The sequence below is a fragment of the Rutilus rutilus genome (genome assembly GCF_951802725.1).
Source record: "Rutilus rutilus genome assembly, chromosome: 6".
Classification (NCBI taxonomy): Eukaryota; Metazoa; Chordata; class Actinopteri; order Cypriniformes; family Leuciscidae; genus Rutilus; species Rutilus rutilus.
In genome coordinates this window covers 44,331,473-44,355,285 of record NC_140214.1, presented here as the reverse complement: position 1 = coordinate 44,355,285, position 23,813 = coordinate 44,331,473, and the positions used below count along the sequence as shown (strand labels likewise).

General features: G+C 37.6%; 2 protein-coding genes across 3 annotated transcripts in view; both read right to left on the bottom strand.

Moving 5' to 3' along the window:
- The window catches only part of LOC311292519 (uncharacterized protein), a 679,077-nt gene that overhangs the window by 87,226 nt on the left and 568,038 nt on the right, over positions 1 to 23,813 (bottom strand). The window lies entirely within an intron of this gene.
- LOC311292533 (protein NLRC3-like) lies at positions 16,770 to 22,800 on the bottom strand. Of its 2 annotated transcripts, XM_084412252.1 has the most exons (7): positions 22,599 to 22,800; positions 21,563 to 21,691; positions 20,929 to 21,033; positions 20,461 to 20,568; positions 20,169 to 20,253; positions 19,715 to 19,910; positions 16,770 to 19,620 (listed from the first exon to the last, which is right to left on the bottom strand). In XM_084412252.1, exons 2-7 carry the CDS (start codon positions 21,619 to 21,621, stop codon positions 17,672 to 17,674), a joined length of 2,502 nt encoding a protein of 833 aa, XP_084268378.1. In that variant the 5' UTR covers positions 21,622 to 21,691; positions 22,599 to 22,800; the 3' UTR covers positions 16,770 to 17,671. The 2 variants fall into 2 exon arrangements, with proteins under 2 accessions (XP_084268378.1, XP_084268379.1); XM_084412253.1 differs by lacking the exon at positions 20,929 to 21,033 and having other exon boundaries at positions 22,599 to 22,699.

Sequence of the window (23,813 nt, the reverse complement as noted above, 5' to 3'; positions counted from 1 at the left end):
ACTATTAGATGAGACAGTTCACACTTTTATGGCAAGTTAAAGGCCTTTCACTATAATACTAAAACTGCCTTCATTTACATGTACATGTCTTTTTGATATAAAATCTTTAATAATTTAAGTAAAGCTAAGATTACTTAAACCTAAGAAATCGTATTTGTTTTTAATATTTCAAGATTAAGTTTAACCGATGGCTGATGCCGATATCTTAGAGAGCATGCAGGGTGATCAATAGGTGATATATCATTAATTTAAAGATAGTAAAAAAGCATCCATAACAATTACTGAAATTAAATTTATAGTTATTTTACTTAATATTTACTAAATTAGAAAAAAAGATTTAAAAAAAAAAGATTTTGAACTTGATAAAGTAAACTTTTTTGTAGAAAGAACATCTTAAAATGTGTACATCAAATATGATACAACAGGCTTTTGATAAATGTTTATTTGTAAATATCTCGATCTACATATTACATTACATTATTATTACATTAAACTACAGAATTACTGATAAAAAATAAGCATTTAAAATGTCTAATTACTGGGAGATACAGAGGGACTGTCACGGTGTGGTGCAGGCAGAAGAAGGACAATCAAAAGTTCCAATGCAAACTTTTACTCACAATATAAATAATACAGGTACATAGAAGACGGGCAGAAGGTTCACACACACTAAATACAACGGAGATCAGACAAGGACTGACTGAACAGAATGGAACTTAAATACAAACACACATTACACTGATTAACAGAACACAGGTGAGATAGATGACGATGAACAGGTGATACAACTGAACTGATAATGACGCTAACCATAGAAACAAAGGAGTGGCGACAAAGGCAAACAGGAACCAAGCAAAACTCAAACTGAAAGTCCAAACAAACTCTAACACGTGACTACCTCACCCTCCCGGAAGGCGCGACCTCGTGCCGTAGACAGACCAACTGAGGAGGGAGGGAGGGAGGGGGTTCAGAAGGAGGCCGAAGAGCAGGTGAAGGGCAGAGAGAAGGCAGGAGGGACCAGGGCGGAGCAGGCGGCCAGGGCAGAGCCGAAGGGGGGAGGAGCAATGGTGGAGGCAGGCCTGACAACTCCAGGGGGCCGAATGACAGGAAGCAGGTGGGAGAGGAGAACAGGGTGGAGCTGGAGAGCAGATGAGCCCAGGCGACACAGAGGATCCTGCAGGACATATCGATGCCGCAGGCTCTGGCAACTGAGGTGCAGGCGGGGACACAGAAGGCTGCAGTGGAGTCGGAGTGACAGAGAACCAAGGTGGAGCTGGAGGGAGTGAGGAGCCCAACGGTGCCAGAGAAACGAAGGGACAAGGAGAAGCCAGAGGAGTGTAGTCTCGAGGCGAGGGCAGGGCGAGGAACGACCAAGGCAAAGCCAGGGGGACGAGGGAGCTCGGCAGAGCTGGTGGACTGATGGGCCACGGTGGAGCTGAGGGAGCTTGCTCAGAATGATAGGGCCTGATAGCTCCTAATAGGCCATTAGGGAGTGTCTTTGTCTTTCTCAGGTGTGAAAGGCTTGCATATTAATGAGGTGATCCGCCCCTTCACATAAAGCTTTCTCACACAAAACACGTCTTACAGTTTTTAAATCAATATATTGTCTTATCTGAATGAGCTGTCAGGGTGATTTTCACATAGTTTTGGAGCAAATATTCTAGGCTACGTGATACAATTTTCAAAAGTCTTGTGAAGAAATAATCAGTATGGGTTTCATGGCCTTATTTCAGTGACAATTGTTTTTTGTATTTTCACAAACCATGCATAAACGTCATTATCTCAAAACTACAAACTTTTACACACATGCTGCTGACATATTATTGTAGCAGAGTTTGTGCTAAATACAGTGTAATCAGACTTTAGCCATGAAAATGTCACAAGTAACAGAAATAAGCACAAATGTCAGAGCATGTCAGAACACCTCCAGGCCCAGAAAACACCTCAGACCCCAGAGGGTTAAGGATGTAGCACTGTCTGATCATTTCTGTATTTTCTTTGATATATTGATCTCTCCTACTATTGAAGCTAGATCTGTGTCTGTCAAGAAGAGATGCTTAACCCTAAGGGGACTAAGCTGTTTCTGGGGTCCTTGAGATGTTCTGACATGCTCTGACATTTGTGCTTTTTTCAGTTATTTATAAACATGTTAATGGCAACTTGTAAATTCACTCTATAGCACAAACAGGGCTACCATAATATGCGAGCAACGTGTATGTAGATGTTTGTATTTTTAAGAGAATAATTAAAAAAAAAAATTTAAACGAAAGTTGCTGAATTAAGACCACAAAACACATATTAAATATGTGTCCACAAGACTTTTGACTAATGGATGTGGTCCCTTTGAGTTCTAGCTTCAAAATGATGTGGAAATAGTCTTGAGCCACAATGCAAGGACAAAAGATGTATTTAGAAGAAGACTTATATTGACCATTTAAGATTTCGCTTACATCTATCTTGTAAATATGTTTTGCTATTTTATTAAAAATGTTACAATTACAACAATAATTACAATTTCAACAATATTTCAAGTGTACTCTTTCTTTGTAAAAAAGAAAAAGAAAAAAGATTATAGGCCTACATTTTATCATATGTATTCATTAGTTTGAATATAGCAAATATATATATATATAATATATATAAATATATATAATATATATAAATAATAAAGTTATATATAGTTATATAAATATATAACGTTAGATATGAGCAGAAATTGCTAAACAAAAGATTATTTGATGTGGCAGTATATTCTACAGTAGCCTAAAAACTGTACCCAAATCTAGTCAACAAGTGACTGACTGTAACGTTGTTTTTATGAAATATTAGGGCATATAAATGCAAATTTGCAGTTTAATACGTTGCTTATACAAATACATTTTATTTCAACATATTCCAGTCGATTTTTACTCATCTCAGTAGGCTATAGCAAAGCAGTTTATTCTTTCACACACAGACGCGCGATTCATATTTAGGCTAAACAGTCTTTACAAATATGTACCCTTCATTCATCTCACAGAAAGGCGAGTCATATTATAGAAATGCGATTCATCTTTTTGCGGTTTGCATAGGCCTACACTAACGTTATTCCATAACGTTATTCCACACTTGAGAAAAGAAAACAGCCTACCTCACTCCTCAGCGGGATCTGCTCCTCATATCAGGATATATTGCTCCTCATATCAGCACTGTTCTGAGGAAACTTATGCCTCACTCGATTGCGACGCGCTTTGTTTACAGCTGATGTGGGGGCGTTTCACAGACTGAAATGGTTCTCAGAATTTGCATTTGAATAGCGCGCGCTCTCCGGGGAGTGGTCAAATTACTTTTGAATGGCTCGTAATGAGCTCGACTGGAGTCGCTCTCTTTTTGTACAGATTACAGAAGCTGAGAATATTTGTTTTTTATATAAATTACTTAATTTAAAAGATGCGATCTCAAGCTTTATGCCCGTGGGTCTGTTTGCCTGTTTGACTGAATTTTCGCGGAGTTATAGATCATTTTCGAACGCGTTTCAAATGGGAGTTTACTGACAGAGAGAAGGCAGAAATCGCATCATGTTAATATTTCTTTATTTGTCAAAAAGCAAAACACTTTATTTTTATTGTGAGTATACAGAAAAAAAATAGAAACTGAACAGGATCGATTGATGTATTACACGAAAATGAAAGATCAAAATCAACAGAGCATTTAGTGTTTATTTTCATTGCTAAAAAAAAAAAACGAGCAAAACGCGCGGGCGCGTTTTTGGTCCCCAGAGGGTTAAATGAGAACACTAGTGTACTATGTATGAAGGCTATATCCTTAACACCAAGCATATCTGCTGACTCTGTTGATTTTCTCCTTGATTCTTTTAACTCAAAAGTTAAAAATGTAATTGATCATATTGCTCCTGTGAAAGTCAGGAAGAAGTGTCGCAGACAAAAAGCACCTTGGAGAAACTCAACAGCAGTGCAAAATATGAAAAGACAATGCAGAAAAGCAGAGTGCATGTGGCGGAAGACAAAACTTGTAGTCCATTATAACATCTACAAAGATAGCCTTCATGCTTTCAATATAGAACTAGGCAAAGCTAGACAGACTTTCTTCTCAAATATTATAAACAGCAGTTTAAACACACGCACTCTTTTTGCTACTGTAGAGAAACTGACAAACCACCCAAGCCAGATTCCCAGTGAAATGCTCAGACAGCAAGTGCAGTGAGTTTGCTTCTTTCTTCTCTGAGAAAATCAATAATATCAGAAAGGTGATCAGCACATCCTTGAGTTGTGCTGGGGTCAGACAGATCAAACCACCTGAGAAAGTAGTTACTATGTCTGATTTCAAGAAAATTGATGGCAAAATTTTGGAAGAAACCATACAGCACCTTAAAACATCAACCTGCGCTCTTGACACACTTCCCACATCTTTTTTCAAAACTGTGTTAAACAGTTTAGAAGCAGATCTTCTAGAAGTGGTAAATGCCTCACTTCTCTCTGGGAGTTTTCCAAACTCCCTGAAAACTGCAGTTGTCAAGCCCCTCCTGAAAAAGAGCAATCTGGATAAGACCATATTAAGCAACTATAGACCGATCTCAAATTTTCCTTTCATAGGCAAGATCATTGAAAAAGTTGTCTTCAATCAGGTGAACAAATTCTTATGCTCGAATGGATACTTTGACAATTTTCAATCTGGTTTCCGACCGCACCACAGAGACAGCGCTCATAAAGATAATAAACAATATTCGCTTAAAAACTGATTCAGGCAAATTATCAATGCTGGTGCTACTCGACCTCAGTGCTGCATTTGACACTGTTGATCACAACATGCTTCTTGACAGGCTGGAAAACTGGGTGGGGCTTTCTGGGATAGTCCTAAAATGGTTCAGGTCATACTTAGATGGGAGAGGTTATTATGTGAGTATAAGAGACCAAAAGTCTGAGTGGACATCCATGACATGCGGAGTCCCTCAAGGCTCAATTCTTGCGTCACTCCTGTTCAACTTGTATATGCTCCCAACGAGCCAAATAATGTGAAAGAACCAAATTGCTTACCACAGCTATGCAGACGACACACAGATGTACTTAGCCCTATCGCCTAACGATTACAGACCCATTGACTCCCTGTGCCAATGCATTGATGAAGTCAACAGTTGGATGTGCCAAAACTTTCTTCAGTTAAACAAAGACAAAACTGAAGTCATTGTGTTTGGAAAGAAAGATGAAGTTCTCAAGGTGAACACATACCTTCACTCTAGGGGTCAAACAACTAAAAATCAAGTCAGGAATCTTGGTGTGACACTAGAGTCAGACCTTAGTTTCAGTAGTCATGTCAAAGCAATAACTAAATCAGCATACTATCATCTGAAAAATATTGCAAGAATTAGATGTTTTGTTTCCAGACAAGACTTAGAGAAACTTGTGCATGCTTTCATCACCAGCAGGGTGGATTATTGTAATGGACTCCTCACTGGCCTTCCCAAAAAGACCATAAGACAGTTTCAGCTCATACAGAACGCTGTCGCCAGGATTCTGAGCAGAACCAGAAAATATGAACATATCACACCAGTCCTCAGGTCTTTACACTGGCTCCCAGTTAGATTTAGGATTGATTTTAAAATATTATTACTGGTATATAAATCATTCAATGGCCTAGGACCTCAATACATTGCAGATATGCTCACTGAATATAAACCCAACAGATCACTCAGATCATTAGGATCACATCAGCTAGAAATACCAAGGGTTCACTCTAAGCATGGCGAGTTCGCTTTTAGCTATTATACCAGCCGCAGCTGGAACCAGCTTCCAGAAGAGATCAGATGTGCTCCTACAGTAGTCACATTCAAATCCAGACTCAAAATACATCTGTTTACCTATGCATTTACTGAATGAGCACTGTGCCGCTGTTCGTCCGACTGTTTGTACTGTACTGTATTTTATTTTATTTTTCTAAACTGTTTTAATTATTCTTATTTCTTTTTATTATTCTAATTTATTCTATGTAAAGCACTTTGGATTTCCATTGTGTATGAAAAGTGCTATATAAATAAACTTGCCATGCCTTGCCTTACTGGCGGTGGTGCGGTGGTTGGGGGGTTGTTTTGAAATAAAAAAAATATATGTTTATTTGAGCAAAAAAGTGTTTATTTGAGCAATTCCGTCAAAGAAACAACACACTAAAGCCTGTAAAGCATTGAAATAAATATCAGTAAATACTGGTAACTTAAATAATATAATAAAGTTGAATCTATTTAAAAAAAATAAAAAAAAATAGAACTTTAGTTTAATATTTCCACACAAAGATGCGTGATATAGCCTACCGCTCTGCGCTTTGAGAGGGATGTGGGGCACGAGCAGGAAAGAGACCATCGATCTTCTGATATCTTCATTTTTCTACTTGTTGTAAAAGGTATGTGTCACGGCTTTGCCTGGCTCCTCCTCCTGTCTGTGTGCTGCGTCTGTCTCCTACAGGTGAGCTGGGCGCAGGTGTTTGGAGTCGTGCTAATCAGTTCCTGGTCTAGGCCTTTAACCCCCTGGGGTCGGCGGTATCGCTTTTTTTCTTATCAGTACAAAAGAGAGTCTAAATAGTCTGTTGATTTTGATTTTACATGTAAGTGTTATACATTAATCAAAACGCTTAAATGTCTTCTTTTATTTGTGTACACTCAAAATAATGTTGTGTTTTTCGTAAAATAAAGAAAATAAACATGATGCACGTTCTGCCGTCTCTCTCAATGTGAAACTCATTCTGAAACGCGACAGAAAATGACCTGTAACTCAGCGAATGTTTGTCACACAGACTTGAAACGCATGTCTATAAAACGCTTGGAGTCTCTATTTTTAAAGTATGTAAATTATATAAAAAACAAATATTCTCTGTTTAAGTAATCTGTATGAAAGGAGCGGCATGTACAGTTTCTCAAACGCTTCCTCATTAACTCTAATGTGACCACGCGCGCACGAGCGATTGACATGCAAATGATCCACGCGGAGAAATGCAGACCTGTAAACACCCTCATCACCTCAAAACAAAGAATTAGAGACTTCGTTAACTTACTCCTCTGCTTTTCATCGAGTTTGGAAGACTGTGTTTGTGCTGTGCTGTGCTGTTTCACTTGGATTTACCTCAGAAGAATTAGAAGAACGCGATTTGAAGATGAGAAGATTTTTAAGGTAAGACATGTTAAACTGGTGGTGCCAGATTAAAATGCATGTTATGAAATGAGATTGAAGTAAAAACATGAACTAAGCCTAATATCGTACATGTATATGTATCTATAAATAGACAACATGTTGAAATGTGAACTAGACTGGTAGGCAATACATGTCCGACACAAGGATGTTTTTATATTCAATAATAAAACACAGCATGATAAAAGTAGGCTAGTATGAGTGTATACTATGGTGAATATTATAATGTTTAGAACCGTGTTTACTGTTAAATACTGTGTTTATGGATATCTGCTGAAACATAGATGTATAACAATAATTAGTTTAATAGTTTTGAGTGGCTTGATCGCTTCAGTAAATGTTATCTGCACGCGTTTGGAAAGCAAAATGCGCCAAACAATCGGCATCATTTTTTTTTACTCCAAATGTTTATTTTCGTTATGACATTATGAAATGAGATTGAAGTAACATATGATTATCAATATATGTTTCTCTAGTGCAGTGAAGTGTTGAAGTGTTCCTTTTTAACGATTTATAGGCTATTGCTATTATTATTTTATGCAGCACAGTACATAGCTTATGCCTACAAGGCACAACAAACCTGGTGTTCATTATATATATATATATATATATATATATATATATATATGTGTGTGTGTGTGTGTGTGTGTGTGTGTGTTTATGTGTGTGTGTGTGTGTGTGTATGTGTGTGTGTGTGTGTGTGTGTGTGTACTATGTTTCAGGAATGGCACAAAGGTGTATAAGTCTGGTTAAGTCTCTGTCTTTAGTTCAGTGTGTTAAATAATGTGCTTTTTTGTCATTTGTTGTGTATATTTGGATCATGTTGTGTTGTAAATAAATCCAAACAATCAAAAAATCATTCTTTTTTAAATCTCCTCATTCTTTGTGCAAGGTTGCTCAGAATGATAGGGCCTGATAGCTCCTAATAGGGCCGTTAGGGGAGGGTCTTTGTCTTTCTCAGGTGTGAAAGAAATTAAATATTCATGATGTTCACGCCTCTTTGCATAAAGCTTTCTCACACAAAACTTTATCAAATTTAAATCAATATATTTTCTTATCTGAATGAGCAGTCAGGATGATTTTCACATAGTTTTGGAACAAATATTCTAGGCTACATCATACAATTTTCAAAAGTCTTGTGAAGAAATAATCAATATGTTTTTTTTGTGTGTGTTTTCACAAACCACGCATAAATGTCATTATCTCAAAACTACAATCTTTTACATACATGATGATGACATATTATTGTAGCAGAGTTTGTGCTGAATACAGTGTAATCAGACTTTAGCCATGAAAATGTCACAAGTAACAGAAATAAGCACAAATGTCAGAGCATGTCAGAACCAGGGCTCTGAACCGGTTCAAGGAACGAAAACGAAAACCGGAAACAAACGAAATTTTAACAGGAACAAAAACGAAAACGAAAACAAAATCAATTTTAATCGTTCTGAACAGAAACGTTTATTTAAAATGACTATTAACCGGTTAATAACGTTATTTTATCGTTCTCTTTAATATTTTAATTTGCCATTGACCAATCATGAATTTAGTCAAAGCGTGACGTTGACGCATTAACGAGTGACGTTGACGAGTGAAATGCCCGCGCAGCAGTCATCGGCAGACAATCTCTTCGGCATAGGCTATTCAAGAGAAGCACACCTTAAGAGGAGTGAGTGTACTTTTAAGTCTACTGGGCAAGTGTTGCTCTCACTAACCCAGATTTGTACAAACTTGCTATGAATGTAATTGCACTACCGCGCCCGCGGTAACGCAAGTCAGCGTAGATTGCGCATTTTCATGCCTCAAGTAGCCTACATTCTTTCCTCACTGAGTAGGTCTTCAATGAATGCACAGGTATTGGAGGACATTATTTTCGTACGTTTAAACAAGCTAGCCTACGGACTTTAAGCTCAAGTAGTTTATGGATTTCGTATAAGTAGCCTACTAGCAAGTATCGCACATTTTTTCTATAGTCTTTCAGGTAGCCAAAAACAGGACAGGTCAAATGTTTTCTTTATAGACTTTTAATGCTTTGTATTAAAAATAGAAAATGTGTTGTAGTTTTACAATGTTATTGCATTAAATGATCGTGCTTTATTAGCAGACTGAAATTGGTTAACGTTATGTGATGCAAGGATGTGTTGCGCAGTGTTTGCTTTGAAATTAGCAGTTGACGGTGCATTAAAAGAGCAATGATCATCCAGTTTATATAGGCCTACTTTTTATTCATGTAATTTCTAAAACAATTCGTGTTGCAATATATATATATATATATATATATATATATATATATGTGTGTGTGTGTGTGTGTGTGTGTGTACAAATAATTGTATCACTCTTCTGAAAAGAATTAGGCATAAGAGTGCCAATTTCGATTGTCTAACGGTCCAGTAAAACAGGTCAATATTTTTCCAGCTGTTTATGCTTTGTAATTAATACAGGTATTTCTGTAATGGTTTTAACAATGTTATGAAATAAATGTTCAAGTTTAATTATCATGTGTTATCTTATTTTTGAGTGAAAATTAGTCTTATTTATACATATTGTTTAAAATATAGGCTAAATTAAAATAACGTTATTAACCGGTATTTTATCTAATCAAACCGGTTTCGGAACGGTAATGTTTAACGAGGAACGCAAAAACGGAAACGTTAAAATATTGATTCTGCTCGGAGTGAACCAATTGAATTTTTTTTTCGTTTTTAAGCCCTGGTCAGAACACCTCCAGGGCCCAGAAAACAGCTCAGACCCCAGAGGGTTAAAAACGCTTCAGATGAGACAACATCTGCGTTCCATCTCTCCCGCACCGTTTAGGATTTTGTTTTGTTTATTCACTGCACTGCACTACACTGATTGCTTACACTTTTATTTTTCAAAGCCAACTTCATTACTGACTGTATAAAATCTATTCTGTTAAATTCTATTTATTTAATAAATCTAATATATATATCTATATATATCGCTATTCCGCGTGTGGTCTTTCCCTACTCTGTTGCTTGCTTTGAGCCAGGCTTGTAACAGATATGGGGGCTCGTCCGGGATTTTGAACCATCGATCGGTAAATATGCGGGGTTTTTTGCATTTCTCAATTGGGTTTGAGTAGTTAATATTGTTCGTTGTTAAACGCACTTAGGGCCCTATTTTAACGATCTGAAACGCAAGTATCAAGCGCAAAACGCAAGTAACTTTGTGGGCGGGTCTTGGGCGCTGTTGCTATTATACCGGCGGGATAAATGACTCTTGCGCCCGACGCAAATCTAAAATGGGTTGGTCTGAAGTAGCTTCATTATTCATAGGTGTGGTTTGGGCGTAACGTGAAATAAACATTGATTATGCCAAGCATGCGCCCTTAAAATAGCATTTGAATAACATGCGCAACGCGCCACTGACTTTAACCCTCTGGGGACCAAGCTGTTTTTGGGGCCCTTGAGATGTTCTGACATGCCTTGACATTTGTGCTTTTTTCAGTTATTTATAAACATGTTAATGGCTAAGGTGTAAATTCACTCTATATAGCACAAACAGGGCTACCATAATATGCGAGCAACGTGTATGTAGATGTTTGTATTTTTGAGAGAATAATGTTTATGCGTGGTTATTGGAAAAAATAAAAATGAAAGTTGCTGAATTAAGACCACAAAACACATATTAAATATGTGTCCACAAGACTTTTGACTAATGGATGTTGTCCCTTTGAGTTCTAGCTTTAAAATGATGTGAAAATAGTCTTGCTTTATCGTTCACAAAAAAAAATACATTGATTTAAATGGTGTAAAACAGGTTTTGCTTGGAAAGCCAATATGCGAGGAGGAGGAGTAGTTTACACCTTAGATTACAATGTCCCACCCACTCTGCATAATGACTCTGCATAATGACTCTGCCTAATGAGCCATTCATTCAGGTGTGACACTGACTGAGCCACAATGCAAGGACAAAAGATGTATTTAGACTTATATTGACCATTTAAGATTTCGCTTACATCTCTCTTGTAAATATGTTTTGCTATTTTATTAAAAATGTTACAATTACAACAATAATTACAATTTCAACAATATTTCAAGTGTACTCTTTCTTTGTAAAAAAAAATATTATATTATATTATATTATATTATAGGCCTACATTTTATCATATGTATTCATTAGTTTGAATATAGCCAACACTGGAACATCTAACATCTTAGTCTATGACTTTATTTTTGACAAAAATAGTATTTTATATATTATATATATAAAATATATATATATATATGAGGGATCTGCTCCTCATATCAGGAGATATTGCTCCTCATATCAGCACTGTTCTGAGGAATCTTTTCTCCATAAGGTAGGCTATATTATGCCTCACTCGCGGCGCGCTTTGTTTACAGCTGATGTGGGCGTTCTCAGAATTTGCGTTTGAATAGCACGCGCTCTCCGGTGAGTGGTCACATTACTTTTGAATGATCTCCTAATGAGCTCGACTGGAGTCGCTCTCTTTTTAAACAGATTACAGAAGCTGAGAATATTTGTTTTTTATATAAATTACTTCATTTAAAAGATGCGATCTCAAGCTTTATGCCCGTGGGTCTGTTTGCCTGTTTGACTGAATTTTCGCGGAGTTATAGATCATTTTCGAACGCGTTTCAAATGGGAGTTTACTGACAGAGAGAAGGCAGAAATCGCATCATGTTAATTTTTCTTTATTTGTCAAAAAGCGAAACACTTTATTTTTATTGTGAGTATACAGAAAAAAAATAGAAACTGAACAGGATCGATTGATGTATTACACGAAAATGAAAGATCAAAATTAACAGAGCATTTAGTGTTTATTACGCGCGGGCGCGTTTTTGGTCCCCAGAGGGTTAAACTATTTTTTTTCGGTTAGTGGCGGAATTGTTTTCTAAACCTTCAAAATAGCATGAGGGAATGTTTGCGCCGGAACACGCCTCCTCTTTGCGCTGAACCGCCCCCGCGAGCGCAAGTGTATTTCTTAGTTAACCGACGTGCGTCTGTGGAGGGAAAAGTCCGCTGTGCACGGGTGCAAAATAGGAATGATACATGCGTCGGTGTACAAAGTCAATTGCGCTGGGTGCAAGATAGGGCCCTTAGTATTGTAGGCCATTTTGATTAACGTGCCTAATTTGTTGACTGTATTCGGATCCTATGGTGATCCGGTGCAGTAAAGTTGATTGGGCATTTAACGCATGGTAAATTATTGGGAAAGACACACGCGGATCAGTTTAATTAGGTTTGGAAATTTTGTTGCATTACGTCGGTGTGGGAGACAAGGAGATAATTTGGTTTGTTTGTGCCTGGGGTTGTTTAAATACAGCCAGGTTAAAGTATTGGGGGTGGTTCATTGTTGGGTAAGTGCGGGCCTTCGCTGTGTTTGCGAGACAAAAATTATTTATAACAAATTGATGGTGTAGCCATTGGAGCTTTGCGAACCCCTGCTAAGCGCTTAACGCTTGTTTGTTATTTTAGTTATTTGTTTTTGTGCTATATCCTGGGCGGAGGGCACAGTCGTGGATGCCTGCTTTAACGGCATTTTGTTGGGGAAGTTAGGTGCCGCTGATATCGTGTATTAAAAATCTCTGTTCTTGGGGTATGCATGAAGTGGATCGATGTGTGCAGGGCAGCTCCGTTTGTTTTTGTCTTGTAACTGCAATGTGGTGGCCGCACTTACATTGATAAACGTGCTTATTTAAAAATTTGGTTTAAGGGTTAAAGCAAAACGGCAGAGGCAATGAATGGATACTTTTGATAATTTTTTCGCTGCTCCATCAGATCAGGTTTTAGATACGTTGACTAAGGAGCAGTTGCGTGACGTTAGTGAACATTATAATTTTGAATTGGGCGTGAAAAAAAATGCGCAATTGGCGCAGATAGGGCAGGCTGTTAGAACTCAATTGGCTGAAAGAAAAGTTCTCCCATCAATAGCTTCAATGGATGAGTTGGAGCCTGAAGGTGCTTCAACGCCACTGGCAACATTGGGTGAGTCTCGCAGTAATTTTGGTCTTACCTTTGAGCAACAAAAAGAGTTGAGAAATGCAACAAAGAGAGAGAGAAGCTGAACGTAGAGAAAGAGAAGCTGAACGTGAGGCCGAACGTAGAGAGAGAGAAGCTGAACGTCAACTAGAATATGATAAAATCAAAAGTGATCGAGAAATTGCTTTAGAACGTCTTAGGTTGATTGCAGAAGGGAAAATTACTGGTGATACCGGTGGCAATGTTCCGACTGGACCAGCGCGCACCCCTGATATCTCCAATATGGCCAGATTGCTACCAAGGTTTAATGAGAAAGATCCGGATGTGTTCTTTTCACTGTTTGAAAGTGTGGCAGATGATCGTGGGTGGAGTGATCCTGAACGAACGTTGTTACTCCAGAGCGTTCTAGTTGGAAAAGCGCAGGAGGCGTTTATTGCTTTGTCTGTGCCTGAAAGAATGATTTATAAAAGCGTGAAAGATGCTGTGCTTAAAGTATATGAGTTAGTTCCAGAAGCATATAGACTGTGATTTTGTAATTGGAAGAAGGGAGAAAAGCAGACTTATACAGAGGTAGTAAGAGAGCTGAGTTGTCATTTCAATCGTTGGTGTGCAGCAGTAGGCGTCTCTACCTTTGAAGAGTTGTGTAATTTAATTGTTTTAGAGCTATAGGGAACCCATTTGAGCATTTGCTAATCGACTGTGTTGGACCATTGCCTCCATCTAAGTCAGGGTGTGTTTACATTTTGACTGTGATGTGTCAGGCCACCCGTTACCCCGTTGCCTATGCGTTACGTACAATTTCTACCAAGTCGGTGGTGAAGGCTCTCTCTCAGTTTATCGTAAGTAAGTTTGATTTACTTAAAGGCTACTATCAGGTTCCTTTGACACCTCGGGCTCAGGAGGTTTCAGCCCTTTCAGTACTCTTTGATGAGCTTTGGGTTACGCAATATGCCCGCCACATTTCAGCGACTAATGAACCGCATAGTCTCTGGTTTACAGGGCTGTGCTGTTTATTTGGACAATGTGGTCGTGTATAGTGACGGGAGGTCTGAACATCTTGAGCGTATCTATGCTCTTTTTACACGGCTAGTTGAAGCTCGCCTCTCGCCTCAGACGCTTTTTAGGAACGGTGGGGTATTATCGTGGCTTTTGTGCTAACTTTTCCACTGTCGTTGCCCCATTGACCGACCTTTTGAAGGGCCGTATTAAATTTGATTGGACTGCGATTTGTCAGGCCACATTTGATAATGTGAAGTTGTTGTTAACATCTGCTTCTGTTTTAATAGCTCCCCGCATGGACCAGTCATTCCAGATGCAGGTCGACGCTAGCCACGTGGGTGCTGGGGCCGTACTCCTGCAGAGGAATGAGCAAGGCGTAGACCGGCCAGTGTGTTTCTTCTCAAAAAATTTGTAAATTTCTCAAAAAATCGAGTAAAAATTACTCGACCATCAAGAAAGAAACACTGGCTTTAATATGGGGATTACAATACTTTGATGTTTATTTAAGTGGGGGTGCTGTTCCGGTTACCATTTATTCTGATCATAACCCACTAACGTTCTTATATTCTCTAAAGAGCCCAAGTCAGCGCCTTATGCGCTGGGCGTTATTTTTACAACCGTATAGCCTACTGATCCGGCACATCCGGGGTGTGGACAACATTATGGCTGATGCCTTGTCCCGTGCCCCGTGTGAGCCGGAGTGAGTCAGTGTCTTGTCCTGTCTGTCTCTCTCTCTGGTGTCTCCCATCTCTTTCTCTGCCTAGTCTCCTTACTTGCTGGAGCCTTGGGTTCGAGGGAGGGTAGTTGGAATTACTGGGGAGGGAATGAGTGGAGGGGGGGGCCTGCTGGACTCAAGTAACAATTTTGCATCTGCTTTGCAGGCTTGGGCGGAGTGTCCAAGCCATAACCCCTAGACAAAGTTGAGTATTTTTAACATCTGACGTTTATTCATAAAAAAAAAATATATAAAAATTTTCCTATAAAAAATAATAATAATGATATATATATATATATATATATATATATATATATATATATATATATATATATATATATATATATATTCACGGCTTTGCTTGGCTCCTCCTCCTGTCTGTGGGCTGCGTCTGTCTCCTACAGGTGAGCTGGGCGCAGGTGTTTGGAGTCGTGTTAATCAGTTCCTGGTCTAGGCCTTTAAAAACGCTTCAGATGAGACCAGGGGGAAAAGCCGCCGCCGTTCCATCTCTCCCGCACCGTTTAGGATTTTGTTTTGCTTATTCACTGCACTGCACTACACTGATTGCTTACACTTTTATTTTTCAAAGCCAACTTCATTACTGACTGTATAAAATCTATTCTGTTAAATTCTATTTATTTAATAAATCTAATATATATCTATATATCGCTATTCCGCGTGTGGTCTTTCCCTACTCTGTTGCTTGCTTTGAGCCAGGCTTGTAACATATGAAACAACAAGGACAGTGAAAGCGAAACTAAAATGAAGAGCGTATAATAATCCCTTTCGGAAATGGGTGAGATGCGACTGAAGATATTGGAAAAGAAACAAGAGATTCCATGCAGGGATGAGTCACGATTTTTGAATATTCGATTAGTTGATTTAATTATAGAATATCTATAGGTTGTACGATTATTCTCTAAAATAAAATCTCCATGTTTTCGGTGCTGATGCAATTCAAGCTTTCTATATAACTAGTGGAATATTGTTAAATTCGCTGATAATCGGGCAACCAGATCGCAAACCAGAATTCAAAGCGACAAAGCTTAAATTTATGGGCTCACGCACAACTCTCTCAGTCGTCGTCATGAATCCAAACTTTTCCATGGCTGCGATGTAACATTTAATTGCTAACCTATTATTTATTTTGTAAACAAAGCTTTGCGCTTCACTCGTGTCATAATATTCATGTAAAACAGCATTCACATGCAAAAACTTTGGCGGACCACCTTGTCAAGTTTACCAGCACAGCCCTACCAGAAACTATTGACAGTCTCTTTCCAGTCTAATCCTGTGGTGTCTGGGAGGTCGCTATGATGAAGACGGAGAATGTGAGTGAGTGCTGTGTGATCAGGCGCTGCTGTTCTCTTCTCAGGCGCTGGTGTTCTCAGCACCGCCCGTCAAAATAAAAGTCCCGCTTCCAACACATCGGCCAATTAGAAAAACGTATCGGCGGATGCCGATATTTTAAAAATAAAACGCCTTGGCAACCACTAATGACGATAATGACTAAACAGGTGATATAACTGAACTGATAATAACGGTAACCATAGAAACAAAGGAGTGGCGGGAAAAGAACAAAGGCAAACAGGAACCAAGCAAAACTCAAATTGAAAGTCCAAACAAACGCTGACACGTGACAGGGACAACTAATATATAATGTGGTAATATATATGTACTTCATTTAAGAAGCCTGTTTTATAAAAATCGCAATGTTTTATATTTTAACCTTTAAGAATTTCATCTTACTTGTTGACATTATAAATAGCATCTGTACCAAATTACATTATTTCCCCCACGTTTGGGTATATTAATAAAATTAAAGGTAAATCAATAAAAGTATGAACATGAGCTAATATATAATTCTTAGGGATGCACCGATGCATCGGCTGAACATCGGTAACGGCCGATATTTGCCTCGTTAACTGCCATCGGCCATCGGGAAATAAAAATGACATTCGCCGATGTCACATATGGGCGTCAGTTTGGTTTGATATGCTGGGGACAGAGACGCATTCGGAAGTGCATTTTCAGAAGTGCTGGACCAATGACGCATTATTTTATTTTTCTCTCTCTTTCGCGCAGGTTATGTTTTAAAAGACGATGTCCTTGTAGCTCAGGCACGGCCCCACTTTTCAACAGGCCCACCCAAAACTTAAAAAAAAATTATAATTCACCCGTGTTTTTTCCCTCATAAATGCGAACACGAAAAATAAAATGAATATAATGTTTTTTTTTGTTGGGTCAGACAATGATTACCAAATTTCTCTCTCATATGCTCTTCATAACAACTGAAAAAGAACTTGCCATAAATAAGGTTATAACTGTCAAACAGAAAGTGACATTAAAGGTTTTTTTATTTCATAAATTGGTCTGATTGAATTTGTGCTCATTCTAGGATAGTGTGATCAAGAGCCGAAAGACTTGTATGTTTCCGTGGCACAAAAGAAGGAATAAATAACAAAAAGAAAAAACATCGGCATCGACATCGGCCATTGGCCAAGTTGTTATGTTAAACATCGGTATCGGTATCGGCCCAGAATTTCCCAATCGGTGCATCCCTAATAATTCTATATAAGTCATAAAAGTCTGGTGTATCATATGATACAAAACAAACATGCAAACATTTTTACATGGTCTTTTATATTTTGTCTAAAGGTTTGATAAACTCTCCACAAAAAAAAAAAAGATCTGACTATTATTTCATACGTCAGGCTTTACAGGGATAAGTTCATGTTCATGATGAGGAATCACTATAGAGTAATGTAGATAAAGACATTTTTCAGATGAGAGCAAAACATAAAATATATTAAAAGACTTACAGAGCTCTTCTGGAGGTTTTGATGACTGCCGATAATCTAATGAGACACTCGTCTGATTTCTTGAATTTCTGAAGCTCAAACTCCTCCAGCTCTTCCTCTGATGTCAACAACACAAAGGCTAAAGCAGACCACTGGGCAGGTGAAAGGTCACCAGATGAGAGACTTCCTTTGCTAAGGTGGGTCTGAATCTCTTTCACCAGAGTTTGGTCGTTAAGTTCATTCAGACAGTAGAACAGATTGATGGATCTCTCTGCAGGAAGATTATCTTCTATTTTCTGCTTGATGTACTGAACTATTTCCTTGTTGCTCTGGTCATTGCCGTCTTGCTGTGTCAACAGACCTCGTAAGAGTCGTCGATTGGACTGAAGTGACAGACCGAGGAGGAAGCGAAGGAAAAGGTCCAGGTGTCCATTGTCACTCTCGAGCGCCTTGTCATCTTGCTGTGTCAACAGACCTCGTAAGAGTCGTCGATTGGACTGGAGTGACAGACCGAGGAGGAAGCGAAGGAAAAGGTCCAGGTGTCCATTGTCACTCTCGAGCGCATTGTCCACTGCAGTCTTGAGAAAATCAATCATGGTTTCATTTCTGTTTTCCTGTTCTGTAGACTCATGATCAAACACACTTGTCTTGTTGATGTCTAGAAACAGATGTGCATAAAGGGCTGCAATAAACTCTTGAATGCTCAAGTGAACAAAGCAGTACATGATACCAAGAACGATCCCTTTTTCCTCCTTAAAGATCTGGGTACACATGCCTGAGTACACTGATGCCTTATAGACATCAATACCACAGGCTTCCAGGTCTGTGTCATAGAAGATCAGGTTGTTTCTTTCCAGCTGATGAAATGCCAGTTTCCCCAGTGCAAGGATGGCGTCTTTATCCCAGGAAACATCTGGTGTGTATTCTCCATCATACTTTCGGCGGCTCTGCTGGATCTGGAAGCGGAGAAAGTGTGTGTACATTTGTGTCAGAGTCTTGGGAGTGTCTTCAGTGTTTGATTCCTGCAGTGTTTTAGAGATCTCATCAGCCTGAGTGTTTTTCACATCATTATTTATTTTCTCCTCCAGAATGTTCTGGAGAACCGTGGCTGAAATCCAGCAGAAGACTGGGATGTGGCACATGATAAAGAGACTCTTTGATTGTTTAATGTGATCTATGATTGTGTTGGCCTGATTCTGATCAGTGAATCTTTTTTTGAAGTACTCTTGCTTTTGTGCGTCACTGAATCCTCGTATCTCTGTCAGCCGGTCGATACAGTCAGGAGGAATCTTACTGGCAGCTGCTGGTCTGGTGGTGATCCAGATGAGAGCAGAAGGAAGCAGATTTCCCTTCATGAGGTTCGTTAGGAGAACATCCAGAGAGGCTGGTGACGATACATCATGCCACGTCTCATTACAATCAAACTTCAGAGGAAGGCGACATTCGTCCAGTCCATCAAGGATGAACAGCACTTTGAATTGATTCCTTCTTGTAAGGTTCAGTCCTTTTGTCTCTGGGAAAAATTTAGTTATAAGGTCCATCAAACTTAGTTTTTCTTTCTCCTTTAAGTTCATCTCTCTGAATGGAAGAGGAAATATGAAGCTGATATCTTGATTTTCTTTTCCTTCAGCCCAGTCCAGAACAAACTTCTGCACAGAGACTGATTTCCCGATGCCAGCGACTCCTTTTGTCAGTACAGTTCGGATCTCCTCGTCTTGTTCAGGAGCTTCAAACAAATTTGTGCATTCAACCTGTATCTCTTGTGCTTCATGACGCCTGGAAGCAACTTCAATCTGTCTCACCTCATGTTCAGTATTGACCTGTTCACTGCCGCCCTGAGTGATATAGAGATCTGTGTAGATGTTATTCAGAAGTGTGGAGTCACCTTGCTTCGCAATTCCTTCAAACACACATTGATACTTCTTCTTTAGGCCACATTTCAGCTGATGAATGAAGAACAGCTCATCTAAACACAGGAACAGAAAATAGATAGTTTTAGTCTTCATTTTCTCTCCTGCATTTATAAGAGACAATCAGACAGATGATCATGAGTCTCTTACCTTCTAGAGCATCAGCAGCTTCATCTTGCTTCATCTCTCTCAGGTAATGTAGTGTGAGATCAAGAGCTGATTCTTTGATACTGGATCTGTTCTCAATAAAGTCCTTCACAAAGTGTTGTGAGTTCTCTTTTTGTAATATTTTCTTAAACTTTTCCAGTTCATTCTTCAGAAATGTGATTATTTTGCTCTCAAGATCCTACAAACAAAAGTAAGAATTTACATCTACATTTGGTCAACACAATTTATTTAATAACTATAATATCTATATAATACAAAATCCAGATAAAGACTAACATGTTAACCAGCTGTTATTTGTAACAAATAGAAAAATAAAAAATATATAAGTGCTTCAAAGGAAATATAGTGATCTGGAGGAATTAAATAAAATGTCTTTGTTCAATAACATATTTGTTTGTTGTAAATATTAAACATTTATAAAAATGTGTTTTCCTACCTGGAAGATTCCTAGAAGATTGTCTTTGAAATTCTCGTGGTTCCTGTGAGTCTGAACGTCTGAGTCTAATGTCTCATATTGAAGCCTGTAATCAAATAAATAAAATAAATACTGATTTTCCGGGCAAAATATCACAGAAAGAGAAATAAGCATTTGCTGTGAATACTCTAATAAATATTTGATCGGATTTATGATAAACATTGGATCTAAAAATGTTTCATGATTGGTATTCACTGATACAACTTTTAAACACAGTCAGCGTGTGACAAAAAATTTTAAACTCATGAAATACCTTTTATTAGATGATGGTGTTTTCTCACTGAAGTTTGGTGGATCTTCACCTTTAGACCGATCACTCTTCAGAGACACAGAGCTGGACACATGTGAGCCTGATCTTACACTGATGACACAAAGAACAGAGAGAGAGAGAAAACACTTTAGTAAAGGAGATACTACAGTCTCATTTGAAAAGGTTTAATATTGCAAATAGTAATTAAATGCAGTATAGCTGTGCATTTGTCCATTTATGACTACAGTTTGATGGATAAATATATACATGTTTAGTTTCATGATCTATTTTCCATAGTGTATTTGTGTCTCCTTGTGGCTGCCTGTGTAATTGTGTTACTGAATGAGTTTCATAAGGTTCCAGGAATTGAGTTTTATTGTGACTTATAGTTTTATTCAGTCAAGATCAATCATATACACCACTGTAGACAAATAATACAACAATATAATGTAATGTAAACACACAAAATACCTTTTATTAGATGATGGCGTTTTCTCACTGAAGTCTGGTGGATCATCTTTAGATCGATCACTCTTCAGAGACACAGAGCTGGACACATGTGAGCCTGATCTTACACTGATGACATAAAGAACAGAGAGAGAGAGAAAACACTTTAGTAAAGGAGGATCAACTGTGTGTGAAACACATCTGTGTCTTTATCTAATCCTCCACAGAAATACACACACTCACACAATTTATTGTTTTATAGTTAATGATCGTTTTATTTCATTCATATATTGGTTTAACAATTTCTTTAATATACATGAGAGAGATTAAACATGTTAAAAAATACTTGACTCTAATTTATGAGAACATTTCAAGTTTTTGTTTATTGACAGAAATAGAGAGCAGAAATGTCTGTGTGACACAGTTGTGTTAGCATACTTGAATTAAATTAAGTGTATAGTTGTTTCCTAATGTCTGTCAATAATTTTATGATCTAAAAACTAAAGTCATTTATTTGGATTAATTCAGCGTCTAGATTGGATTAAAGCATTTGCAAATATAAAACAATATAAATAAACCAATGCTTAAAGTTGTGTTATTGACAGGGAAACACAAAGTCCAGTGGAGTTTAAACTGATGAAAACAGACGCAGTCTTACCTGTGTTTCTCTGAGAGACTCATCTGAGAGAGAGAGTCCTTTCCTCTTTCCTCTGACATACTGCAGCTAAACTGACACTGAAAACTGATCAGCACTGCTTTCTGAAAACACTCAATCCTTCAGCATCACCTGGAAATGACACCATTTTACACAGATGAAGAACATCTTATTTAAGACAATAATGAAGAATGCTGAGTTATCATCAACAACAGCAACAGCAAAAACAATCTATAAAATAAAGTGAGTTACAGACAAATATATTGCCATGTAAAAAAACCGAATGGTCTTAATCATTTCTGATTGTTTAATGAGTTTAACTGACTCTAAATATTAATTCATTGGGGAAAAATGTTTAAAAGTGTTTAAAACTTTGAGCGGGAAAACTGAAGCTGATTTGTAATATTCTCTATTACAGTTATTATTATTTTACAATCATATTTACCCAATCTTTATTAATTGTTGAATCGTTTGTCATTTAATCATTACTTCAAGTTCACAATGATGGTTGATTTCATTACTTTCAAATGATCCTAAAATAACTGATTGAGTAAAAGTAAGCAGAATTATAATAGTCATATTGTATTTCTACTAATCATAATTGCTATGAGCTGAAATATTCAGTTTAATAACAGCAGATTGTTGTTCATTGCCGTCAGGCTTCATCTGTCTGTCTACTGTAAATGTCTGCTTCAAATATACTTTCGATTTCACAAAAACAACAGCCTAAAACTGAAGAGGAAATGGGAGAAAACTTTCAGAAACATGTTTGTTTTAAATAAACCTTTCTCAATAAAACTTCATGTTTTAACTTCAAAAGATTGTAATTTCTGGCAGATTCTTCGTCTGTAATCATTTGTAATTATTAGGAACTTCATATTGTATATTAAGTGAGATTTAAATGTGAAGTTACAGAAGGCTGTTCTCGGAGTAGCAGAAGAACAACCTTCTGTAACTTCACATTTAAATCTCGCTTAATATACAATATGAAGTTCCTAATAATTACAAATGACTGTAATGGACAGTGTAATAAACTTACTTGCAGTCTTGTCCACTAAGAAGAGAGTTTATCAGTATTTTAAACTCAGTAACGCTTGTTGTCAGTCCGCGCGCGTCGTTCTCAGAATCTCTTGCTGGTCTCGATGGATTGTGGATTAAACACAGAAATGGCCGCGAGTGTTATTAGTGAGCGACAGGTTTAGGTTTCAGCAGTTTTTTACTTTCGTTTTCCTCTTCTTCGTGTGTTTTACAGGAGGGTTTGGAACAGCTGAACAGTTGCACACCGACACCTACTGCACTGGAGCGGGATATTATACCACATATATCTCTAAATCCTGTTTAAAACCTCTTAAATAGACATTTCAACAGTGCATCTGTTATATTCCCTGTTTCTGGACTATTATCTAAGATGCTGGATATTGTAAATGACTGACATCCTGAGGTTTGTATTTATTATACATTCAATCCTTTTGTTTTGTATTAGGACACAAATGTTTCATGATTCAAAAATAGAGCTGGATATGGCCAAAAATATCATCATAATTTGTTTGTTCAAAATTAAACTCCACAGAGTAAGCTACCTTTTAATTTAGGGCCCACATTTATATTCTTATTTTTTTCCCTAAAGTTTGTTTTTTATTATATTTTTCTGGATTCTATGTTTTATGATTTAATATAAATGTATCATCACATATGGTGTCTATATATGAGGGCTATCAACAGATGGCGCTAATCTGACTTAAAAAATGGATTTAAAAGGCCTAGTCTATATATTAATCTGAAATACTGCATTCATTGAAATTTTTTTTGTTGAAAAATTAGGTTTTTTTATTTATTATTTTCAATTGCAAAAATTTACCATAATTAATGCACAAATATTAACAAGTACCATCAAATCCTCTCAAAATACAAAATAAAAAATATTACTGAACAAAAATAAATTGCATTGGTTTTACTGGGGTGGAAGTTTAATTTTTAGGTGTCCAGTCACTTCATGAGAGGAGGCCTATATATAGTGTGTGTGTGTGTGTGTGTGTGTGTGTGTGTGTGTGTGTGTGTGTGTGTGTGTGTGTGTGCAGATGCTGAAATAACTGCTTGAGTTTGTGTAGGAGACTGTTGTCATGTTGATTTATACTGTGTGATAGGCTGTTAGATTAATCCATATAGACAATCAGCCATAGTTTCATTAAAAAAACATATAATTCTTTTAAATGTCTCTTCAAATGTTTATGTAGATCCCCTTTGTGCAGCGGAG